This window comes from Pavona decussata, unplaced genomic scaffold (genome assembly GCF_977016875.1).
Source record: "Pavona decussata unplaced genomic scaffold, jaPavDecu1.1 SCAFFOLD_175, whole genome shotgun sequence".
In the NCBI taxonomy this organism is placed as follows: Eukaryota; Metazoa; Cnidaria; class Anthozoa; order Scleractinia; family Agariciidae; genus Pavona; species Pavona decussata.
The window spans coordinates 901636-925992 of record NW_028145586.1 but is presented as its reverse complement, the minus strand read 5'-3'; the positions used below and the strand labels follow the sequence as shown (position 1 = coordinate 925992).

The 24357-nt window shown below is 37.9% G+C and overlaps 2 protein-coding genes and 1 long non-coding RNA gene across 4 annotated transcripts in view; 1 reads left to right on the top strand and 2 right to left on the bottom strand.

The window, feature by feature from the left end:
* Window positions 1-24357, bottom strand: part of LOC146463517 (uncharacterized) — a 71984-nt gene that overhangs the window by 8014 nt on the left and 39613 nt on the right. The window contains exons 2-8 of one of the 2 annotated variants that reach the window (XM_085084289.1): window positions 20864-20939; window positions 17304-17399; window positions 7117-7212; window positions 5803-5964; window positions 5449-5526; window positions 4419-4486; window positions 3389-3439 (exon numbers count right to left, since the gene is read on the bottom strand). In XM_085084289.1, the coding sequence (XP_084940415.1) occupies window positions 3389-3439; window positions 4419-4486; window positions 5449-5526; window positions 5803-5964; window positions 7117-7212; window positions 17304-17399; window positions 20864-20915 (603 nt within the window). In that variant the 5' untranslated portion in view covers window positions 20916-20939. Of the gene's footprint in view, window positions 1-3388; window positions 3440-4418; window positions 4487-5448; window positions 5527-5802; window positions 5965-7116; window positions 7213-17303; window positions 17400-18899; window positions 19043-20863; window positions 20940-24357 lie in introns of those variants that run through there. The other variant, XM_085084290.1, reaches the window with a different exon arrangement.
* On the top strand, window positions 2240-3110 carry LOC146463525 (uncharacterized). The gene has a single exon (XM_085084112.1). It carries the CDS (start codon window positions 2472-2474, stop codon window positions 3108-3110), a length of 639 nt encoding a protein of 212 aa, XP_084940238.1. The 5' UTR covers window positions 2240-2471.
* Window positions 21663-22060, bottom strand: LOC146463524 (uncharacterized). Its single transcript, XR_014856808.1, has 2 exons — window positions 21957-22060; window positions 21663-21925 (listed from the first exon to the last, which is right to left on the bottom strand). It is a non-coding gene; the product is annotated as an uncharacterized LOC146463524 (long non-coding RNA).

Sequence of the window (24357 nt, the reverse complement as noted above, 5' to 3'; positions counted from 1 at the left end):
CAATGGAATTTAGTGAGGTTGAATACTTTGGCACTGAGCATTACGAGATATATTGCAGCTAGTTGAAGACACAAACTCTATCGGTTGGATGAAAAACCTAAATAAATCACAATCAAAGTTCACTATTAAACGAGAACAGCAACGGGATTTCAGGGATTTCATGCAGTATTTAATAATTTGGCACCCGGTAGATTGCAGCCAGAACCCGCCGTGCGCACAGTCCCAGTGTCGGAGGATCCACGGGAGGGTTTTACGACTTGTTTGACGCTTAAATTCTTGCATCAACAGCAGGTCATATCACTATTCAGTCGCTTGATTTTTTAAAATCATTTTGCCATTAAACGAAATTTCAAGAATATTCAAAAATGGATCTTTTTTGGGGGGGGAGGGTGTACCCTCTGGTGGTCTGCTCGCAAAGCACTATATTCCTCCATATCGCTCACATTTGACAGGGAGACTACAATCAAGGCACAAGGCCTTTTGGCGAATCTGAAGACCTTCGGATTCATTTTCACCTTTTTAATTATAAAGAATAGCCTAGAAAAACTCAAACCCATTGCAGCCAAGCTTGAATAGAAAGCCCATGCAGGATGTCTTCCAAGCTTAAGCTATGACTGACGACACTATTAAAGCAGTTGACAGGGTGCGGTCAAACAGAAGAGGAATGCCATGAATGGTTTGAAGACTCCTCTAGACTGGCTGACAAGATTGGTGCGAGAGTCTCAGCGCCAAGAATCATTGACTGGCAGGCACGCATTTAAGAACAATACAAACCCGGAATCGCATTATCGTGTCAATGTTGCCATACCATAGATCATTTGCTGGAAGAAATGAGTTCAAGATTTAGTGAACACAGCAAGGCTGGAGCCGAAATCTTTGCCTTGCATTTGTTCGTCTGCCTTGGAGAAGCATGACAGCCTTCGTAATTTAGCAGAAAAGCTACAGGTTTGGCAACAGGACTTACCAACACCGTCCGCACCCTTTTTGAGTTAAAGTAATGGCAAAACTTTTGAAAATAGTGCACACCAAATTTACCACTACCGGGAAATCTTATCGAGTGTGCAAAACATGGTGACGAGGACAAATATCCGAACATACGAGTTTTCCTTATAATTGGGTGCACACTCCCTGTTAGTTCTGCCAAAACTGAGCGTTCATTCTGCGGCTTGCGAAGAATCAAGTCACATCTCTGAAACAGGATGTCTGAGGAGCGGTTGACGGGACTTGCACTCATGCACTTGCATCATGACCTTAACGTTGATATTGACGACATCTGTACAACCTTTATTACCACGCACAAGAGGAGGATGTTCCAAGGGTGCATCCTTTACTAGAAGAGTTCATGTACACGGCAAGGGGCTATGAAACTGGTGTTAAATTGATTATAACGTGTAACCGCGAGCGGGGGAAGAGGGAGGGGGACTCGGAGGTCTGGGGGATAAGTTATTTGCCGCGAAAAAATTCCAATAGTGTTTTTGAGCTCTTAGATCTGCCACCTGCATTTCCCGATATCTCCGGAACCGCAGAAAATCCTCCAAATTGGTTGAGAACTTATTAAAAGCAATAAATAGGAACCAAATGGTGTAAAATTGTAAAAGTTATAAGAGGAGAAAAACTGGGCAGTCAAGATCTTGTTTCTATGACAACAGCAAGCCACGTAAAAAAACAATTATTGTATAAAAATGTTACCAAATAAATTTTAGGAAAATTCACCAAGTTCGGTGGTGTTTGCTTTTTTTATTTAGGAAGTTATAAGTATTCAACGCCAGCTTGACGCAGCAGCACGCAGCCTGAATAGGGTTAAGAGTATAAGGTCTAGTCCGGATCGCTCGTGCGCTTAACCTTTTTAAATGACATTTATTCTGTTGGAAATTGTAAATAATAAAACTGTTTTCTACCCTAACAAACAGGGCCTACCAAGAGTAATATAATGCTAACACTTATTTGCTTTAAAACAGAGAACCTCTATGCTTTAACGTAAAATAAATAACAATACCTTTTGAAAACCTTTCTTAAAACGTTTAAAAGCTGAGAAGAGCATTTGAGAATTGCAACCAAAAATCAGCTTTTTCAATTCCAAGGAAACCTATACGAACAGGTGGATGGTGTTGCTATGGGTTCGCCACTGAGACCTCTCATGGCTAACGCATTCATGTGTAACATCGAGAAACAACTAGAAACCGAAAACAAGATGCTTGCCTTTTACAAACGCTATGTAGATGATACGCTTAGCGCAATGCCTGATTTTGAAACAGCCTCTGAGTTCCTAACGACATTGAACAACAGTCATCCTTCTATCGATTTTACAATGGAGCTTGACGAAAACGGCAGACTCCCCTTTCTGGGATTGGATATAATCAGGAATGGATGCCGGTTAGACACGAAGGTGTACAGGAAACCAACGGTTACGGGGCTACTGTTACATTACCACAGCCAAGTGAACAGTAGATATAAACGGTCATTGCTGAACCATGCTCAACCGTGCATTTAAGTTCTCATCTACGTGGAAGCTTTTTCATCAGGAATGTGAACGCCTCAAAGAGATCTTTTCCCGACTACGCTACCCAGACAAACTTGTGATCTATACCATCCACCAATTCATTGATTCAAAAGTATCTGAGGATTCACGTACCCAACAGCAAGTGCCAGAGAAGCAAGAAGCCCCAATCAGAATAGTGCTGCCTTTCAAAAATCAGAAATCTGCAAACGCAGTGCACAGACAACTTGGAGACCTCAGTCGGAAGATCAATGTGGATATCATCCCGGTGTGCACAAGTCGGAAGATCAAGGATGAAATTAAAGTGAGGGAAGACAAGCCACCCCTTGTAAATCAACAATGCGCTGTGTATCATTTTCAGTGTGGCCTGTGCGATGCAGGCTATGTTGACTACACGTGCCGACACCTACACCAGCGAATTGAGGAGCATAAGGGAAACCACCTGAGGGAGCAGCACAACATGGCCCCAAATGCCATTGCGCGAAGTTTAAAAATTTTAAGAAAGTGTCAAAACAAACTTGATTGTCTTCTTTTTGAAATGCTTTTTATCAAAGAACTGAAACCATCACTCAACAAACAATGCGATTCTATCTGCGCTAAATTATTTGTTTAGACCAGTTCTTAGCAAGCCTTATCGTTACTTCATTGTTTTATGTACTTCTTAAACTTAATAAATACTTATCATTGACATGTTTTATCACATTTTAGCGTTCATGACATTCTTACCGATTTTTAACTGTTTGTAATATATTTATGCTAAGGTTTTTATTTTTTACGCGCACTTGAAAATGGCTTCGGAGAGGTCGAAAAGTCGTGATCTTTTAGCGTGTATTTTTATCGCAAAATCTATTTCTAAGAAACTACTCATAAAAATAAAGTAAATAACAATACCTTTTGAGACCTGCTTCTGAGTTCCAACAGCGTTGCATTTTCTTTGTCAATCTTTTCAAAGTTAAGGTTGTTACGTTGTAAAGAAAGCAGGTAAATTCGATGAGACGTTATAATTACAATTTTTAGTTGTACCTGATCGGCTGCTTTTGCCATAATTCATCGAAAAACGTCTCTCAGATCTCTAGTGCGAATCGACCCTCAGCGCCCGGACGGGATGAAAGGCACTTATGTTTGTAGCATTACAACGAAGCCGGCGGTGAATTTCTTTGAACCTTAGGTTTCTCGAGCACAAAGATACTCGATTGTTACCTGACATGGTCTTTGAAACGGTTTTTTGCGGTAAAAGTAGGCCGGGGTAAAATAGCGTACATTAAAGTGGTTCTCTTGTGTTCTCTTTCATATACTGCAATCAGATAAGAATAATAAGGCATATACATATATATACTAAAACTTTCTTTCACTTGTAAAATTGTGTTAATCAGTCACTGCTTAGGGAGGAAGTGAGTTGCAGAGCATCCTATATTTTATATTGTGGCAGTATAAAAACGTAGAAATGCTAATCATGACATTTTTTTTATTGATTTATTGATTGATTTATCTATTTATTTATTTTTTGCAGGGGGGGGGGGGCAAGGCACGTTTTGCGTGGAGACATACAAGTAATTCAGTACTGCCTTTCATTATGAAAACAACCTTATTACATCCGGGAATGTTGATGCTGCACTCAAAAACTCATTAATAATTCATAAGCCCATGGAGCTATCAAAGGGTCGACAAAACATCACGTGCAGTGGTTTAAAACCCGCTAAAACCACCTCCTTATTAGTATGCGGTGTTTAATGTTTTTCCGGTATGCTACTCTCCAACGTTCACAAAAGCATAATTGTCCTGACACACGCTTTTCCAGGAATGTTTTTGAAGCCGATCAAAAACTCGCAGCATGTATTTTATCGGGTCTAAAACCACTCGGCTTCCCGATAAAACACTGCTGCTCGTGTTTTAAACATTACATGAAAGAACCAAAGGATACTGCTAATCCTTGATCACACCACGTGATCGCTTCTTCAAACAGAGTCAACTCCACACAAGCACTTGCTCCTAGAAAACATATGTGATAACTTGATTTTTTTTAAGTCAAGTAAGTTTACTTCAAAATTTAGTTTCTATGTTTGCGCACATATACTTATCATGATAATGACAGTAGAGGATGATGAAAAAGGATCGCCATTTTGCAATACAGCTAGAGTGCGTTCGATTGACCCTATTCCGGAAAAGGAATACATGCAATAATTTTAATAAATTCCTCAAGAGGTTTCTGGAGTTACTAAAATACAAAATCGCTCTCAAATTATGTGTCAGCGAAAGTTTGCAGAAATGTCTTCTCAAATTTACTTAAAAGAGAAATCTAACAGCTATTTCGCTTATTCTTATTCTGGAATACAGTCAATCGAACGCAACCTTAAACACCACTTTATGAACAGCCGCTTAGTCTTCGCAATAAATATAGTATTTTAAATGATGAAACCCGCTTAATATGGACATAGAGGCGACGCGACCACTTCATACAATAAATAAGTTTATTGTAGTCATTCAATCTCAAGAGTAACGAGGGCTCTGGGAACGAGATTGGTGGTGATTGGGTTTCAGTGCCATGCGCAATGTCAGACATTTGCACGACGTGTGATAAAAGTAGGAAGGTTCAAAGATAATAACATGTTTCTGTTCAATCATTGACTGGCGATGTGCAGCAATACACTGTTCTTTCAGTTGAAACATATAAAATCGCATATATACAAGGTAGCATCCTTCATAATAATACATCGTGTAATACACACTGATACAGAAAACCAGTTCTAAAAACGGATGGATCTTTTATAAATTCGCGGCTCGTTGGCCTACCTGGTGTAATAGAGTCATGATCTATATATTAAGTTATATTTTGCAAAACATAGTTAATGGCCGTCACTTTAAAGATTGTATGGTAGATATCGTGGTGGTACATTTTTACAGTTAACTCGTTACTTTCTTTTTCTTTTGTCTAGAATTTTAGGACATCTTACCTCTAATGATTGCTTTGACATAGGATGGTTGTAATTCAGTGGCAACTTTCGCATCACTTAGTGAATCCCGATAATTCCCTAAAAATTATAAATAGATAAATAAATTTATTTACCCTCAGGCTGAAGCAGCTGGCCAGACTTCTGCGTTCTCTGAGACGCGAGGAAAGCTAGTTGGTGCAGGACGTTGTAAAATCGGCTAAAATCGGCGCGAAAAATGTTTTGGAGAACGAGCGAAAGAGCGTCTGGCAAACGAATTCAGGTACGGTCCAATTCATTTTCACAACTCAGTTGTGCTTAAATACAGTTACTAAATAAATACTGAATAAATAAATAAATTGAAATAAAACATCTCACCTAAACGAAAGTGCGCTGCCGCCCTGTTGCAATACAGTTTGGCTTTCAGTTCTTCATCATTGAAGTTCACTTTAATTCCTTCCGTGTAAAAGTTAACGGCGTTACGGAAATTCCTCTTCCCGTATTCATCATTACCTTCATTCTTATAAACCTCTGCTATAGCTAAAATGAAGAAAATTAAAACATAGTTAATAAAAGGCAATGGTTAAGCCCGTATGTAGCCCGTCAAACTACTTCATTTTAGTGTTGTATATTTTGTAAGCATTTTTGGCGTTGACCGTGCACAAATCACAATAGATTTTGAAATGTGTTGGAGGAAATCACCAATAGTAAGATATTCAACTGTGGTATGAAAGTTAAAAGAAAGGATTGTGAACGGTCGCGGCCCTTCCAACATAAATTGCAACACCATTGTTAACATGGCAAGGTTTCATAACCAGTCCCTCAATAGCCCAATTTCGATATATCGAAATTGTGCTATTAACTATGATGAAAAGATCTTTGACACCGGCTTGGGAGTACTGTGTTTGACACGCTGTGTGTGGTTTTGTCATGTCGTTTTAAGCCGTTGTGTTTTGTTGTCGCTTGCTCGTTGGTGTATTTTGTTCAGTGCTTTTTTGTTCGTTATTAAGTTGAGTGATTTGTCTGTAAGGTCATGGCAAATTGTGTGTATACATTCCCTATACTATTTTTCAGCATACATATTTTAAATTTCAATATTTTATTCTCGGTGCTCTAAGAGTAATTTGATGTTAGAGAAAAGGTACCTTGTCAAATATTTGAGCAGTTTCGACCAAAACAAGAGAAACTTCCATGGCAGTGACCCTGCAGTAACCTGAACAACGGTCAGCTTTTATTTGAGCCCCAAATTATATAACCTAATGTAATTGTATAATTGTATAACCTATAATGTAAATCCAGAAGTCAGGTTTTCAAGTCCCGCCTCGGCCACGCTTGTAGATAGCCAGCTGGTTTGTTTCCTGCCAGTTGGGATGTTTAGCATGTTATGTTCGATTTGATTGTTATTTGTTTCCCGTTATTTCTGAGTGGAATGCCTGTAATCTAGCTTTGGGTAGCTAAGTGCATTTCCACTATAAACAAAGCACTTTTTTTTTTAATAATGGGGAGGTAAAAGGCCTATATTGGGGGGAGGGTGGTGTTGAAAATAACCACACTATAGGATTAAAGAGGACAGGGAGGGTGTTGATAAGAAAGGAAAAGGAGGTCTTTACTACACCATTTTCCATTAGCATTCATCCGTTTTGCAACATTTAATGTTAGTGATAACCGGGCAAGTGAGTGACGTGACTCTACCTCTCAAAGTGTCATCATCAAAATCCAAAGTATCCTCACCAACTGGTGTGACGTCACTTCCAGGTTTGGCTTTGACTTCGCTGCCTTCCATGGATGCTAAGAAAACGAATACTTTTAGGTTAAGCTTAAATAATCAGCGATACATGGACTTATTGTCAACTGTAAGTTCGATACTGGACAAAAACAAACATTCCAATATTAAGAAGAACTGTTAAATTTCACTGCAGTGTCCACTCAAACCTTGTCATTACGAACAGCATTGCATGTTATACAGCGATATCCAAGTAGAATTACGAATTATCACTAACTATGAGTACACACTTTTCATCCCATAATAAATCAGTCAAAAAAGAAATAAAGAAAAACCAACAAACAAACCATTAAAAAATAAACACACAAGTAAACAGTGAATGATGGAAAAAACATGAATCCTCACCTTTCAAAGTGTCATCATCACACTTCCAAGTCTTCTCACCAGCTTGTTTGACAACATTTTCAGTTTTGACTTTGTTTTCAGTGCTTGTCATGGATGCTGGAAGAGGATAACAAGAATCCTCACCTTTCGAAGTGTCATCATCAAAATTCAAAGTCTCCTTATCAGTTGGCGTGACGTCTTTATTTTTACTGTTTGCTATGGATGCTGGGAAAGGCAATCGAATACTTAATCGGTACTCTAAGATTAAAACTCAGTTCTCTGTCAACTGTGAAGATTACCATAGAACAGTTTCCAGTCTAAAAATGACTTCTGGTAAGAGAAAAACATGAATCCTCACCTTCCAAAGTGTCATCATCACACTTCCAAGTCTCCTTGCCAACTGGTTTGACAACATTTTCAGTTTTGGCTTCGTTTTCAGTGCTTGTCATGGATGCTGGAAGATCAAATATTTAAATTTAATCAGTATACTCAGCTTCCAAGTGTAACTTTAAAATTTATATCGCCCAACTTTCCATTTAGGATGATCAAGTGCGCTTTTCATATGCAAAGGGAAATAGAAAATATATATAAAATCACAGACAACAATAATTATAAAAACTTAAGATAAATGAAATTGAAAAACTGTACTCCATCAAATATATGCTACATTAAAGTCATTTGTCTATAAAAGCTTCTTAACGTAAAGCAGAACGGTTTTTCAGTCTTAAAATAACTTCTGCTACGATAATAGCATGAACCCTCACCTTTCGAAGTGTCATCATCAATATCTAAGGTCTCCTCACCAGCCGGTGTGACGTCACTTTCAGGTATAACTTCGCTTTCACTGCTTGCTAGAGATGCTGCGATATGCAATCGAATACTTAATTATAAAACGTAAGATAAATGAAATTGAAAAACTGTACTCCATCAAATATATGCTACGTTTAAGTCGTGTGTCTATAAAAGCTTCTTAAGGTAAAGAAGAACGATTTTCCAGTCTTAAAACGACTTCTGCTACGATAATAGCATGAATCCTCACTTTCCGAAGTGTCATCATCAAAATCCAAAGTCTCCTCACCAGCTGGTATGACGTCACTTTTAGGTATGACTTCGCTTTCACTGCTTGCTAGAGATGCTGCGATATGCAATCAAATAATTAATTAGTACTCAAGCGGCGGCGGCGGCTGATCAAAACCCGAGACTGGTTTTGTTTTACCCATTGACTGAGAGCTTGAAGCCTTAATGTTTGCGTGGACGCTAAATGAACAAGTGTTAGAAATAAATAAAAAGAAAACAGAAAATGATAAAACATTACAAGATCAATAAAAAAAAACAAACAACAACAAAAACCGGAAAGAGTTTGTAGTTATTTCTGGACTGAACTCACTTCTCTTTCAACTGTGAAGATTATCATTAAACAGTTTTCCATTCCAACGACTTCTGGTAAGAGAATAACATGAATCCTCACCTTTCGAGGTGTCATCATCAAAATCCAAAGTATCCTCACCAACTGGTGTGACGTCACTTCCAGGTTTGGCTTTGACTTCGCTGCTTGCCATAGATGCTGGAAAAACGAATACTTTTAGGTTTAGCTTAGATAATCAGCGATACATGGACTTATTGTCAACTGTAAGTTCGATACTGGACAAAGACAAACATTCCACTATTGAGAAGAACTGTTAAATTTCACTGCAGTGTCCACTCAAACCTTGCCATTTCAAACAGCATTGCATGTTATACAGGAATATCCAAGTAGAATCACGAATTATCATTAACTATGAGTACACACTTTTCATCCCATAATAAGTAACTAAATAAAGAAATATAAAAAAACCAACAAACAAACCATTACAAAAACAAACACACAAGCAAACAGCAACAACAACAAATAAACAAAACAAAATTCCAGAAAAAGTTTCTACCCAATCTGACGGCTCTACACTTAAGGGAGGAGAGGTTAGGGTTCACAGTTAAGAGGTGTTTGCTATTTCTTCATCCATGCACTTAACTCAGTTCTCTTACAACTGTGAAGATTAACACTGAACAGTTTTCAGTCTAAAAAACAATTTTGGTAAGAGGATAACATGAATCCTCACCTTTCAAAGTGTCATTATCACACTTCCAAGTCTCCTCACCAGCTGGTTTGACAACATTTTCAGTTTTGGCTTTGTTTTCAGTGCTTGTCATGGATGCTGGAAGATCAAATATTTAAAATTTAATCAGTATGCTAAGCTTATAAGTGTAACTGTAAAAGTTATATAGCAAACCTTTCCATATAAGATGATCAAGTGCGCTTTTAATATGCAAAAGGAAATAGAAAATATATATAAAATCGCAGACAACGATAATTATAAAAAGTTAAGATAAATGGAATTGAAAAACTGCAATCCATCAAATATATCCTACGTTAAAGTCGTTTGTCAATAAACGCTTCTTAACGTAAAGTAGAACGGTTTTTCAGTCTTAATATGACCTCTACTATGATAGTAGCATGAATCCTCACCTTTCGAAGTCTCATCATCAAAATCCAAAGTCTCCTCACCAGCAGGTGTGACGTCACTTTCAGGTATGGCTTGACTTTCACTGCTTGCTAGAGATGCTGTGATATGCAATCGAATGCTTAGTTAGTTCGCAAGCGGCGGCGGCGGCTGATCAAAACCTGGGACTGGATTTTTGTTTTATCATTGACTGAGAGCTTGTGCCTCAATGTTTGCGTGGACGTTAAATGAACAAGTGTTAGAAATAAATTAAAGGAAACAGAAAATGATAGAACATTACAAGATCAATCAAACAAACAAACATGCAAATAAAAACAGCAACAAACAAACAACACCAAAACCCGGAAAGAGTTTGTAACTATAGCTCTGGCGGATCTACGGGGGAGTTTGCTGTATCCATGGACTGAACTCACTTCTCTTTCAACTGTGGAGGTTAACATTGAACAGTTTTCCAGTCCAACGACTTCAGGTAAGAGAATAACATGAATCCTCACCTTTCAAAGTGTCATCATAAAAACTCAAAGTGTCCTCCTCACCAACTGGTGTGACGTCACTTCCAGGTTTAGCTTTGACTTCGCTGTTTGCCACGGATGCTGGGAAAACGAATACTTTTAGGTTAAGCATAAATAATCAGCGATACATGGATTTATTGTCAACTGTAAGTTAGATACTGGACAAAGACAAACATTCCAGTATTGAGAAGAACTGTTAAATTTCACTGTAGTGTCCACTCAAACCTTGTCATTACGAACAGCATTGCATGTTATACAGCAATATCCAAGTAGAATTACGAGATATCACTAACTATGAGGACCGGTTTTCATTCCATAATAAATAAGTAAATAAAGAAATAAAGAAAAACCAAGGAACAAACCATTTAAAAACAAACACATAAGCAAACAGCAACAACAACAAACAAACAAAGCAAAAATCCAGAGAAAGTTTCTAGCCAATCTGGTGGCTCTACACATAGGGGAGGAGAGGGTAGGGTTTACAGTAAAAAGGCGTTTGCTATTTCTTCATCCGTGCACTTAACTCAGTTCTCTTTCAACTGTGAAGATTAACATTGAACAGGTTTCCAGTATAAAAACGATTTCTGGTAAGAGAAAAACATGAATCCTCACCTTTCAAAGTGTCATTATCACCCTTCGAAGTCTCCTCACCATCTGGTTTGACAACATTTTCAGTTTTGGCTTTGTTTTCAGTGCTTGTCATCGATGCTGGAAGATCGAATATTTCAATTTAATAAGTATACTCAGCTTATAAGTGTAACTGTAAAATTTATAACGCGCAACTTTCCATATAAGATGATCAAGTGCGCTTTTCATATGCAAAAGGAAATAGAAAATATATATAAAATCGCAGACAACAATAATTATAAAAACTTAAGATGAATAAAATTGAAAAACTGTACTCCATCAAATATATGCTACCTTAAAGTCGTGTGTTTATAAAAGCTTCCTAACGTAAAACAGTCTTAAAACGACTTTCAACTGTGAAGATTAACATTAAACAGTTTTCCATTCCAACGACTTCTGATAAGAGAATAACATGAATCCTCACCTTTCAAAGTGTCATCATCAAAATCCAAAGTATCCTCACCAACTGGTGTGACGTCACTTCCAGGTTTGGCTTTGACTTCGCTGCTTGCTATGGATGCTGGGAATACGAATACTTTTAGGTTTAGCTTAAATAATAAGCGATACATGGACTTATTGTCCACTGTAAGTTAGATACTGGACAAAGACAAACATTCCTGTATTGAGAAGAACTGTTAAATGTCGCTGCAGTGTCCACTCCAACGTTGTCATTACCAAGAGCATTGCATGTTACACAGCAATATCCAAGTAGAATCACGAATTATCACTAACTATGAGTACACACCTTTCATCCTATAATAAATCAGTAAATAAAGGAACAAAGAAAACCCAACAAACAAACCATTAAAGTGCCTATGAACCGAAAATTGTTTTTATTTAGTTTTAAAGGTTACCTTAAAAAATGCAGGTTTCCAAAGTTTGAGAACTCTAGGCTTAAAAATGACAATTTTACAAGCCCTCAAAGTCGTGCTATTTTACCCTAAAAAATGGTCAGGGGAATGGGTCGAGATTTTTCCAAATTCACCAAACCGTGACGTCACTTTGTTGCCACAGGTTTGTTTGCGTTGTCAAAGTGCCTTGTTGGGAAGTGAGCGAGCTTGGAAGGAAACATGTCTAGCGATTCAGAAATGAGCGAATTTTCAGATTAGTCCGGTAACCCCGAGGACGAAGATGTCGAAGAGGGAAACGATGAAGATTACGATGTAATTTATAGCGAAATTACGCCATATCAAGACGAGCCTCTGGCCCAAGTTGACTCTGGCGACGAGAACACGGGAGAGGAAATCGAAGTCGACAAGAATTAGACGAAGATGGCCTTACACCAACAGTGCTGGAAGCGCGATATGAGAAAAGAGTTCCTGTAAACAGTTGGTCAGTATAGGTATTTTTATATTCTTAACCTGTGCGCAGCAACGTCCGAATGGATTTACTTTGAGCTTGCAACTCGTTGATCTTACATCCTGAATCTAGCTGTCTGATCTTTCGATCGTCGAAAGACCTATCAAAATATGAGATCTTATTTTCATTTTGAATGGCCTGACGTTTTTGCTGTTAGCTCATTTCTGTTTTAACGTTGACTTCATATTTTCAGGTGCCAATGTACAGAATGCAAAGTCAAGAACTTAGTAGGTTCGCTAGAGTACCGTTGCTGCAGGGAAATTGCCAATGCGTTTACTTCGCTCGCTAAGTTCTTCTTGACCTGGTGGAGTAGTAGTATCCCTCGTTGGGATTGCGTCCTTTTTCAGGCAATACTTCTGCGTTCATAACACAAATCCTCGAAATGAGCCGGACAGAGTGAAGTGTATTTTGACGTCGGGTTCTTGAAATCATGCTTATGTCTACGGACAAACTGGACCCATTTGGCCCTCACAGCCGGATCAGCGGGTAATTGCATTTGGTACATTCGTATACCCCGGGTAAACGATCTGTTTTGGCAACTTTGCTGGTTTGGCGGACCAGCAACGCAATACTGCCCTCGCTCCCTCTTTTCCTCCATACTGCGGGAACGAATGTGGCCACAAAGTGACGTCAGAGGTTGATATCACGTGGTATTTTGGCCGCGCGATTCAAATACCATTTTTGAGAGTAAAATAGCACGACTTTAAAGGCTTGTAAAATCGTCATTTTTCAGTCTACAGTTCTCAAACTTTGGAAACCTGTATTTTTAAAGGTAAACTTTAAAACTAAATGAAAACAATTTCGGTTCATAGGCACTTTAAAAAACAAACACACGAGCTAACAGCAACAACAAGAAACAAACAAAACAAAAATCCAGAGAAAGTTTTTAGCTAATCCGGCGGCTCTACACTTAAGGGAGGAGAGGGTAAGGTTTACAGTTAAGAGGCTTTGCTATTTCTTCATCCATGCACTTAACTCAGTTCTCTTACAACTGTGAAGATTAACATTGAACAGTTTTCAGTCCAAAGAACCAATTCTGGTAAGAGGATAACATGAATCCTCACCTTTCAAAGTGTTATCATCAAAATTCAAAGTCTCCTTATCAGTTGGCGTGACATCACTTCCAAGTTTGGCTTTGTTTTTACTGTTTGCTGTGGATGCTGGGAAAGAAAATAGAATATTTAATCAGCACTCTAAGATTAAAACTCAGTTCTCTTTCAACTGTGAAGAATAACATAGAACAGTTTTCCAGACTAAAAACGAATTCTGGTAAGAGAATAACATGAATTCTTACCTTTCAAAGTGTTATCATCAAAATCCAAAGTCTCCTTATAAGTTGGCGTGACATCACTTCCAAGTATGGCTTTGTTTTCACTGTTTGCTGTGGATGCTGAGAAATGCAATCGAATAATTAGTCAGTACTTTAAGATTAAAACCCAGTTCTTTTTTAACTATGAAGATTAACATGGAACAGTTTTCCAGTCTAAAAACGGCTTCTGGTAAGACTAAAGCATGAATCCTCACCTTTCAAAGTGTCATCATCACACCTCCAGGTCTCCTCACCAGCTGGTTTGACAATATTTTCATTTTTGGCTTTGTTTTCAGTGCTTGTCATGGATGCTGGAAGATCAAATATTTAAATTTAATCAGTATACTCAGCTTATAAGTGTAACTGTAAAATTTATATAGCGCAACTTTCCATGTGGGATGATCAAGTGCGCTTTATTTAAATGCATAGGAAAGTGCTGCGATATGCAATCGAATACTCAATTATAAAAACGTAAGTTAAATGAAATTGAAAAAGTGTACTCCATCAAATCTCTCTGGATGCTACGTTAAAGTCGCTTGTCTATAGCTTCTTAACGTAGAGCAGAACGGTGTTCCAGTCTTAAAACGACTTTTGCAACGATAATAGCATGAATCCTCACTTTTCGAAGTGTCATCATCAAAATCCACAGTCTCCTCACCAGCAGATGTGACGTCACTTTCAGGTATGGCTTTGCTTTCACTGCCTGCCATTGATGCTGGGAAATCAAATTTTTCATCAGTATAATAAATTTATAAAATGTAACTATAACGAAGATGCTGAACTATGACTGAACACACACAATGTAACAGTAAAGTCAACTTTTCTTAAACCGAAAATTTAAAATTTTTAGTTTGTATACAGCCAATCGTTTCTGCCAGCAGTTATGAATTTGCTTTAACGGGCAACAGTTTCGAAGTATAATTCCTTGGCAGGATATAAACAGGCTACAACGTTGTTTCAGCTTATCACGCTGCACGACGCGTGAAGAAAGGGGTCAAGGGCCATGCCTCGGACCACTTCTGTTCTCTGCTTATGCGAGCAAGCTGTTCCAGGTTGTCAAGAACCATTTCCCTAATGCGCATGCGTACACTGACGACACTGAGCTTTCTGCTTTATTTGTCGCTCAAGCCAGACAGTTCAATGGGTGAGACGGAAGCAAGAGGTGCTATGGAAAGATGTATCAGGGCCGTAAGGGCGTGGCTGATTGTTGATAAATTTAAGCTGAATAAAGATAAGTCTCAATTCATGCTCAGTGGAACTCGCCAGCAACTTAGCAAAGTTAGAACTGACAGCCTTATGGTTGATGACACGCAAGTAAAATCAGTCAGTGAAGCTAGGAATTTGGGTGTCTGGTTCGATTCTAATCTCCAGTTTCGCAGCCATTTTAACAAAACACAGTGAAAACTTGTCAATCAGCATTCTTTTCGCTATATAACATAAGGCGTATAAGAAAATATCTGCCTTTTGAAGCTGCAAAGTCAATAGTGCAAGCTTTTGTTACAAGCAGAATTGACTACTGTAACGCAATATTATATGGTTTGCCTGCCGTACACGTTAATAGGTTACAACGCGTTCAAAACGCTGCCGCCAGGTTACTGACGAATACACCGCGTTATTCGCACATTACACCTGTGAAAATTAATCTCCATTGGTTGCCAGTTAAATTTAGGATCATTTTTAAGGTAAATTTGATGACTTTTAAAGCTCTCCATTGCCTAGCGCCAGCATATCTTAGTGATATTATATCTGTATCATTTAAAGGTAATTCTAATTATAATTTAAGATCCAATTTTAGTAATTTATTAACTCGCCCGGCAATTAGATCTGCCAAGACCGCTGAGGCAGAGCTTTTTCGGTAGCTGCCCCATTTTTATGGAACTCTCTTCCGGAAAGCCTAAGAGCTGTAAGTAGTGTTAATATTAAGAAACAACTGAAAACGTATCTTTTTAAACAAGCATACTGTTAATTGCGTTAACATTCTTAGACTATGTACTATATAGGTTTTTTTTATCGCTTTTTAATTTATTGTTAAATATAAGTTTGTTCCATTTTGTAATTTAACTATCATATTTCCTGCGGTTTCTTTTAGATATTTTTAACTTATTGTAAAGCTCATTACATCATATACATATAATAAATTTTGCGCGATATAAGTATTAAAATTATTATTATTATTATTATTATTATTATTATTATTATTATTATTAATCGAAATGAAATGTGAATAGGTTTTTAATAGATATACTTTTAACTTGTAAATAGGAATTTGTGTGGAATATTTTAATAAAGAATTATTTTTATTAAAAAATTATTATTATTATTATTATTATTATTATTTTTATTATATCGCTATTATTATTATTATTATTATTATTATTATTATTATTATTATTATTATAAAGACTGTCCGAAACATATTTCCATCCACGCAAATACGAAGTCCAAATATTTTGCTTTCGCCAGATTTTTCATTATTTTTTTGGTCATATGATGCGCCAGTTAGAACTAATGTCACTTCAAATATACATGGAAAACGAAATTTTAATGTATACATAGTTTATGAAACAATACATGTTGTTTGCTGCGCTTATATCCAGTGAAAATGTTTTCCATGATATTTTGATGTCTATTTACCCTTTACTTGTACAGTAGAACGTAAAGCAAAGTGTCTAGAGTGAATCCGACAATTAAATTAGGTTCCAAATTTTCTTTAATTATCACACCGAAATTAACTCCAGTTTGACTCAATGTATTAATAATAGTATAGCACAATAATATCTGCATGAATTTGGCCATTCAAATTAGGATTGCCTTTTGCTATCGGCTTATTCACTTTTTTTGGAGGGGGGGGGTGGGAAGGGTGAGGAAAATGTCAAAAAAAGGTTTCGAATTCATTTTCTGCTTCCTTCTCGCGGGTATTCACGCTATTATTTATTATATTATTTATTGGTTTTTGTTGTTGTTGTTGTTGTTGTTGTTTGTTTTGTTTCGGCTTTAATTGCTAAAATGGTCTTGAAATCTAAATTCGTATTCGCCACGACGGAGTGATGGGCGCTTCTAGCAAAATAGCGGCGGCTGATCGAAACCGGAGTCGGATTTCTCATTCATTGAATGAGAGGCTGAAGCCTTATAGTCTGCGAGGCGACAGTCTGAAATTCGTCTGCGTTCGCAGGCTAGAAGCCTTAATGTTTGCGTGAACGTTAAATGAATATGTACTTCAGATAAAAACAACAGAAACAACTGATTAAACATTATAAAAACAATCAAACAAACAAACATGCAAATAAAAACAACAACAAACAAACAACACCGAAAACCGGAAAGACTTCATAACCAATCTGGCGGATCTACAGGAGGAGTTTGCTTCATATTCGCCCATGCGCTTCACTCAGTTCTCTTTCGACTGTGAAGATTACATCGAACAGTTAACAACGAAATTCTGTTAAGACAATAACATGACGCCTCACCTTTCGAAGTGTCATCATCAAAATTCAAAGTCTCCTCACTAGCTGGTGTGACGTCACTTTCAGGTATGGCTTTGCTTTCACTGCTTGCCATAGATGCTGCGAGATCAAATATTTAATCAGTATACTCAGTTTATAAAGTGTAACTGTAATTTAGATGCTGAACTATGACTGGACACACACTGTAACAATGAAGTCAACTTTTTCATTTTCAGTGTGTATGCACCCAAACCTTTCTGCTAGCAATATTACATTAACGTACAACAGTTTCAAAGTATAATGACAATTAATTTTATGTCATCATAGCGGACTAAAAACAGGATGCAACGCTTTTTTAGCTTACCATGTTGCACAGTATGTCAGTCGACTTTACTGTTTATCATGGTGCGTGAATAATTTTCATCCACTTCCGTTTAGCGCGGAAAGTGAGGCCATCGTCGTCCTCTGTATCATACCGATATTTGATAGCTAACAGTGCAAACCTCAATGGCAGTAAAACTATTTTTCATCAAGCTTTTTCCTGTGTTTATTGTTATTTATACTGTTATATGTTTTCTGGAACATATAAAAGTGAAATTGAGCTTTCAAATTTAGATTTCATGAGGACACTTTTTCTGTCTTTAAGGCCTGGTTTGCGACCTAAAAACTAGCCTGCAGAACAGGCTTATTTTATGCGCTTACTTATAAAAAAGAATGACAACAGATGCCTGTCTTACTGTCTACGCAAGCGCAACGGATTTTTTGCCATATTTCAAAAAGGTTTCATTTTCTATTGACCCACCGACTAGCAATAAAAATAGAAAACAATAAAAAAAGAAAGTTTTGAATTCATTGCCTGCTTCCATTTTAGCCGGAGTGTTCCGGTGTTTTTGTTCTTTGAAAACATCTTAATATGACGCTGAAATTTAATTTCCGCCATCGTAACGAAGTTTTCCAACACTTTTTGGAATGATGATGGCTTGAAGCCATAAATAAAAAGGCGGAGTGGCGGTCATGTTTAAGATGAAGAACAAGTAGGAGTTGATAAATAAAGCGTTCAGGGACGGGACAAAAGCCAACGTTTCGACTTTGCTAGCTTGAAACGCCGGAGCTTCTTTTCACGTTTCAGGGCCTATTGTTCAATTCCTACTTACCTAGTCGAAGGCGCTTTGCAATTTACACATTTTTGTCAACTCACCCGGAAGATTGAAGAAAAACTCGCTTGGAATTTTCTACTTCTTGGCATTTTTAACTGGGCAGTAGTTAATTCAGGGTTAATCAGATTGTCTGTGAGGCTTTCCTCAAACCAGTAAAATAAGAGAGGAGACTAAAATTTGGAATCAGGACGGCAAAAGTATATATCACCCACTTCGCTTGCCGAGATTTTTCTAACTATTTTCCCCCCTTATGCATAAAACAGTTAAAATACGACACTCAGTCAAAATCTATGTTACCAAAACTAACTTAGTAACGTTAAATTCGCTAGCTTTGTCCAGCCATTGTCGAATACGCGCGCACATTTCCTGATTTGGACCGTTAATGCTGTATTGTTATAAATATAATCCATAATTAAATGCTTCTATGTTTAACGTTTTTGTGTCAGGAAAACATTTTGCATACCTTAGTTTCAGCTGAAATGGTCACATGGCTTAGTGTAGGACGGGGTTTGATGATCAATATTTTAAAAGAAGCACTTGTTCCAGGAGTCACAAGTTATAAAATGAGGGATGATTAAACTGACGAGTGTTGGTCCACAGTTCTGAACACCAACTTGACAAACCCCAACACCCGGTGCTCAGAATAAACTAATTGACCTAATAAACCGCAGTAAAATATTAAAGGAAGTCCTATAACTAGGAAAGATGACGTAACCATTCCATAGTATTTAAAACATATTATTCAGTTGAAATCCTTAAAATACCCCATTTTTAATTCCTATTTTGGTAATCTTTACGTATTCAGGGTTGGTGTTTCGTTTTCCGAGTTTTGATTTCCGATTGCTTCGTTTTCGAGTTCAGGGTGACTCATTTTCAAGTTCAGGGTGCTTCAGTTTCAAACGCACATATTTCTTTACCTTTAAGCTCAGGAATTCGAATAAGTCGTCCTATTGTCTCTTTTCCTCTTTACCCTATCAACCATCCTATTACAGGAGCTAAATTTGCTACTGAATTTTTGCAGTGTCTTGACGATGAGTTTGTTTACTGAGACAAACCTCAACGCAGTTTTATATTCACTCAGCTTTCTAACCAAAAGCTGCAACAAATCTCAACGGTTTTGGTAGCAATGAAAATTTTAGTGTACAACGCGCGCAAGTGCCAGGATCCTCGATACCGTAAAGTTCCGATAGTAACGACCCTCCGAAAGTAACGACCCCTCCCCCCGAAAGTAACGTCAAAACTTTGTGGCTTCTAATGAATCCCGAAAATAGCGAGCCCCCGAAAGTAGCGAACCCCCGAAACTAGCGAGTCCCCCAAAAAGTAGCAAGACTAAGGTTTTTTAAATTACGTTATACACATACCGAACACCTTTCTAGTTTTCCAATCCATAGTCCTGAAATTTTTATATACAATACTAATATCTTTTTCGTACATTGACACTGATTGATTACGATAAAGGACTTCACAACAAGGGAAAGCTTTAAGCCATCATTCGTCCTTGACATCAGGTCACAGCTGATGGTGTAATGTGAAAACTAAACTGTTTTAATTTCGTATTAACAACATCCGGAACTTTTCTTAAAATTAAAATTAAAAACTCTACATAGTGCAGTATAAAACGCATTGATGTGTCATGGACTAAAAGCACTGAGTCTGAGTCAGAGGAGAATTAGTTCGATTTCCTCTTCATCGGCTGATTCATTCATGCGGTAGTCCGGTAGACCATCGATGTTTATTTCACTGTCCCTGCTACCAGAAATGGGCAGTGCAATACCACATTTCACAAATGAACGGACAACTGTCTTTCAGCCGACGCGAGATCTCTTGCCATTCCTTTCCCACTCATTTCGTAAAAAGCACACGTTGGTCACCAGCGCTTACTCTTCCACTCATAAATAGCTCTGGATTTGCGAACAAGTGTTCCGTAGTGAGTCTGTCAACACTCTTCTTAAATTCCGCATTGGATGCAACATCAAGTGGTTGAATCTTGCTCGTTGTGCCTGGAGGTGCAAGCCCCAATGTCTTCTGGCACTCTTGCGTCAGAATGGTCTTTATTCTGTCTGTTGTTTGAGCTCTCTGCGAATCATATTATTTTTCATGTCTGAAGAAAAGAGCTCGCACTAGCTTTGTTTCATGGTTTTTGTTCCCCGAAAATAACGACCCCCCGAAAGTAACGATCCCCAAACGCTGCTAATTCCAAAAGTAACGAGGGTCGCTACTATCGGAACTTTACGGTAAAATCTTTAACTGAAAATATAGCTACATAACTGCTACATTAATCATGCAAGAAAGAGAAAAACATTGTTAATGGCCGTTACTTTAAAGATTGTATCCGGATTGTAACTATGGTAGATATCGAGGCGGTAAGTTGTTGCGGTTCACTTGTTACTTTCTTTTTCTTTTGTCTAGAATTTTAAGACATCTTACCTCTAATGATTGCTTCGACAAGATGGTTGTAATTCAGTGGCAACTTTCGCATCGCCTAGTGAATCCCGATAACTCCCTAAAAATTATAAATAGATTAATAAATTTATTAACCCTCAGGATGACGTACCTGGCCAGACCTCTAGCATTGTCGGAAAAGCGAGGAAAGATAGTCGGAGCGGGACATAGTAAAAATCCGGTTAAAATCGGCGCGAAAAACGTTTTCAAGAGCAAGCAAAAGAGCGCTTCTTGGAACTACTTTGTTCCAGGGCCTTTCCAAATGGCTCCCTGATTTAGCGAAAAACTGTCCCCCTTATTTTTCTTCTCAATCGGTAGGCAGCAAGTCTCGAGATGAGCTTTAAATTAATTTAGATCGAGGTGTTTTCCGTGTTACTTGCTGTGATGTAGTTTCGAAAGTTCAGAGAGACGTCAACAATTACTCCAACAAGTAGGATAGCTTCGTGTTGTGGTTATTCAACAATACCGGAACCTTGCATTCATCAGATTTAAGGACCATTTTATTATTTCGAGATCACAACGTCATGCTTCCGTTCGTTTCTCAACTGAAAACTATCAGCAATAGCTGACTATCATCAAAGTAACTTAAGCCTCAAGGATTAATGATGAAAATATTGCATAACAAGGGCCGTAACAAGTAGCCTCGTTTTCTACCAGGAGAAATAGGCAAATTGAGAAACATTAACAGAGAAATGAGAATAGATCCAGATTCATTTTGACAGCTTAATGCATAACACCTAATTCTTAATTCCCCGCACCCACAAAAAAAACTGACAACCAGAAATGCGGTGCGGGATAAGCAGACAATTCTTAGCCCATTTATTGAACTAACCAACTAATCACAAAACAAAAACAACTGTTTACACTGTTTAGACACCAAAAAATTAAACAAACTCTATACGTTCGATGCGGCCAAAGTAAATTGAATAAACAAAACCACTTATAATGACTGTCAATCATCAGGAAAGCACAACTAAAAATCGTTACGAGGAAATGGATTACAGGATTCCAACCAAAAAATAAAAAAGAACAAAATTTAACTGTCCGCTTGTAAAAATCCACAATGAAACTTGTTTACTGTTCAGCGAATATATATACTTGCTAGTTTACATATCACACTTTTTTGCCATAATCTCACACCGGCACTTAAAACACACTGCCGACAAATGCACTTGTGCTTGGGAATTCAAGAAACCATTTATCTTTTGTTTCATTACGCTTCGCTACATTCAGGCAAAGATAAATGAACAAATTACAGTAACTAAATAAATGCTGAATAAATAAATAAATTGAAATAGAACCTCTCACCTAAACAAAAGTGCGCTGCCGCCCTGTTGCAATTCAGTTTGGCTTTCAGTTCTCCATCCTTGCCGTTCACTTTAATTCCTTCCGTGTAAAAGTTGACGGCGTTTCGGAAATTCCTTTTCCCGTATCATCATTACCCTTGGGTAAGCAGGCGTTTGTGGGGAGGAGGTAATACGAGTCCCATAAAAACGACTGCGTGGGAGGCTACAAGATGGTGTGAGATTTTTTTCTTCGTCGATGTCGTGTGTACGTGACAAACAAATACCCATATTAGTGCATTGGTGCATCAGCTTCCATTCCTTTAGCTTTAGGACCTTCATTTTCAGTTTGTGCTCTTCCCTCGCCATGGACAAGAATGGATCCTCCTCGCGAGTTTCTGATCTTTTGCGTTTGCACCTGTAAAACAATAACGGTAAATAATATAATGTATTATGCATTATAAAATAGCCATGGTCAAGCAAGCACTGTGATTGGTCAAACTGAGTTCTGTATAACTCCACAATGCACGAAGCATACGTATGGTGCGTGCATTATAATTGTACATATGCCTCTCTGCACTTCTCCGGTGTTCTTAAAAATTCCCGCGTGCTTACATAATTCAACAATGCACTCGGCGCGTTTTTTATTTCTGTAATAAACAAATCATAATTGTTCATATTAAAATTTACTTGTGAGTACAGTCGACTCCCGATAACTCGAACCTTTAAGGGAAATTAAAAAAGGTTCGAGTTAGCGGGAGTTCGGGTTATCAAAGGTAAACTTATATAGGAAATGACCTGATTGGAAAGGAAAATTGGTTCGAGTTAGCGCGAGGTTCGAGTTAGAGAGGGTTCGAGTTAGCGTGAGTCAACTGTATCCTTCTTTTTCCGGTGACTTTAACTCCTTTTGTGTTTATGGTAATGACTTCATCAGCAAGTCCACTTGGTCCCGCTTCGCTTGTGATTGGGTCCTTCTCGTGTTCGCCCCGTCTTATATTAGGTTCCACTTCTGCGTCATCATCAAACTCCTGATCTAGTGGATTAACCAAAGATGGTATGACGTCACCAACTATTTTACACTCTTGACTTGGGGTTCCAGGAGTTTTTCCTCCAACAGTTTTTCTTGATTCACGACCTTGCAAATCGTGTTCTTTCTTGTTTTGTAGTTTCAGCCGCCTCCAGCATCCTTGGACCTGATTCAGGTACCTCTTCGTTCCGTTTCGGATTTTAGGAGTTGAATTTCTTAAGAATTTCTTTCAAGGCCTTTGCCTTCCGTCTTTCTCAAAGTTTTGCTGTCGTATCCTTTATTTCCACATCTGAAAATTCTCTTCCCAATTCGAGCAACAAAAGTTTTTCCTGTTCGCTAAAATTGATTGTTCGACCAGATTTAGAAGCCACGTTGAGTCGAAACCTCTAAAATCAAAATGTGCATACAAATTAACAACAAGCAGACGATGCATTCTATCGTGAGGAATTGTTTAGCCATTGACTGGAAAAATCACGGCTCAGTCGCGATTCAATAATGTATTTTGAACATGGGTTAACTGTTGTCTACCATGACAACGTCTAAACCGCGAATTAGACTTAAACAGGGGCTAATTTAGACGTCGTTTAAATAGCCGGCCCATAGTCTCGAACGTTCAACAACATTATTGTTAATCAACTTCTAGCTTGGAAAAAACGAAATTAACTTGATACTGACGAACAAACGACCCACGTGCGGATACGAAAATTTAAAACTCACACGCTAACGCATTACAAGGATAGCGAGTTAATTAACTTGTTAGCGAACGAAAATGCTAAAACATGCGTTCAACTCGTGAATGTAATTACTAAGAGGAAGTTTACTTACTATTATTAATTGTCTGCTTACAACAGTCATTAATTGTCTCTAGTGCAGAGCGCATTATGGGAAAGATAGGTTTCTACACGTGATGACGTTACAAGTTTTACGTGACTATCACGTGCACAAAATCAGATTGCTATGAATTCTATGTCTTCTAATTACTAACGGTAAAATCTTCCGCTCCTCTTGCCGTCACACGGGTGTGTACTTTTACCCTAAAACGTCACTTTTCACGACAAAAAATGAATATCATGTATACAACTCTTTAATTGCGTCGACGAAGGAGACGCTTCCTAATCGAGACGTCTCAATACTGTCCATCATGCCCAGCGCGCGTGTTCCTTAGCGCA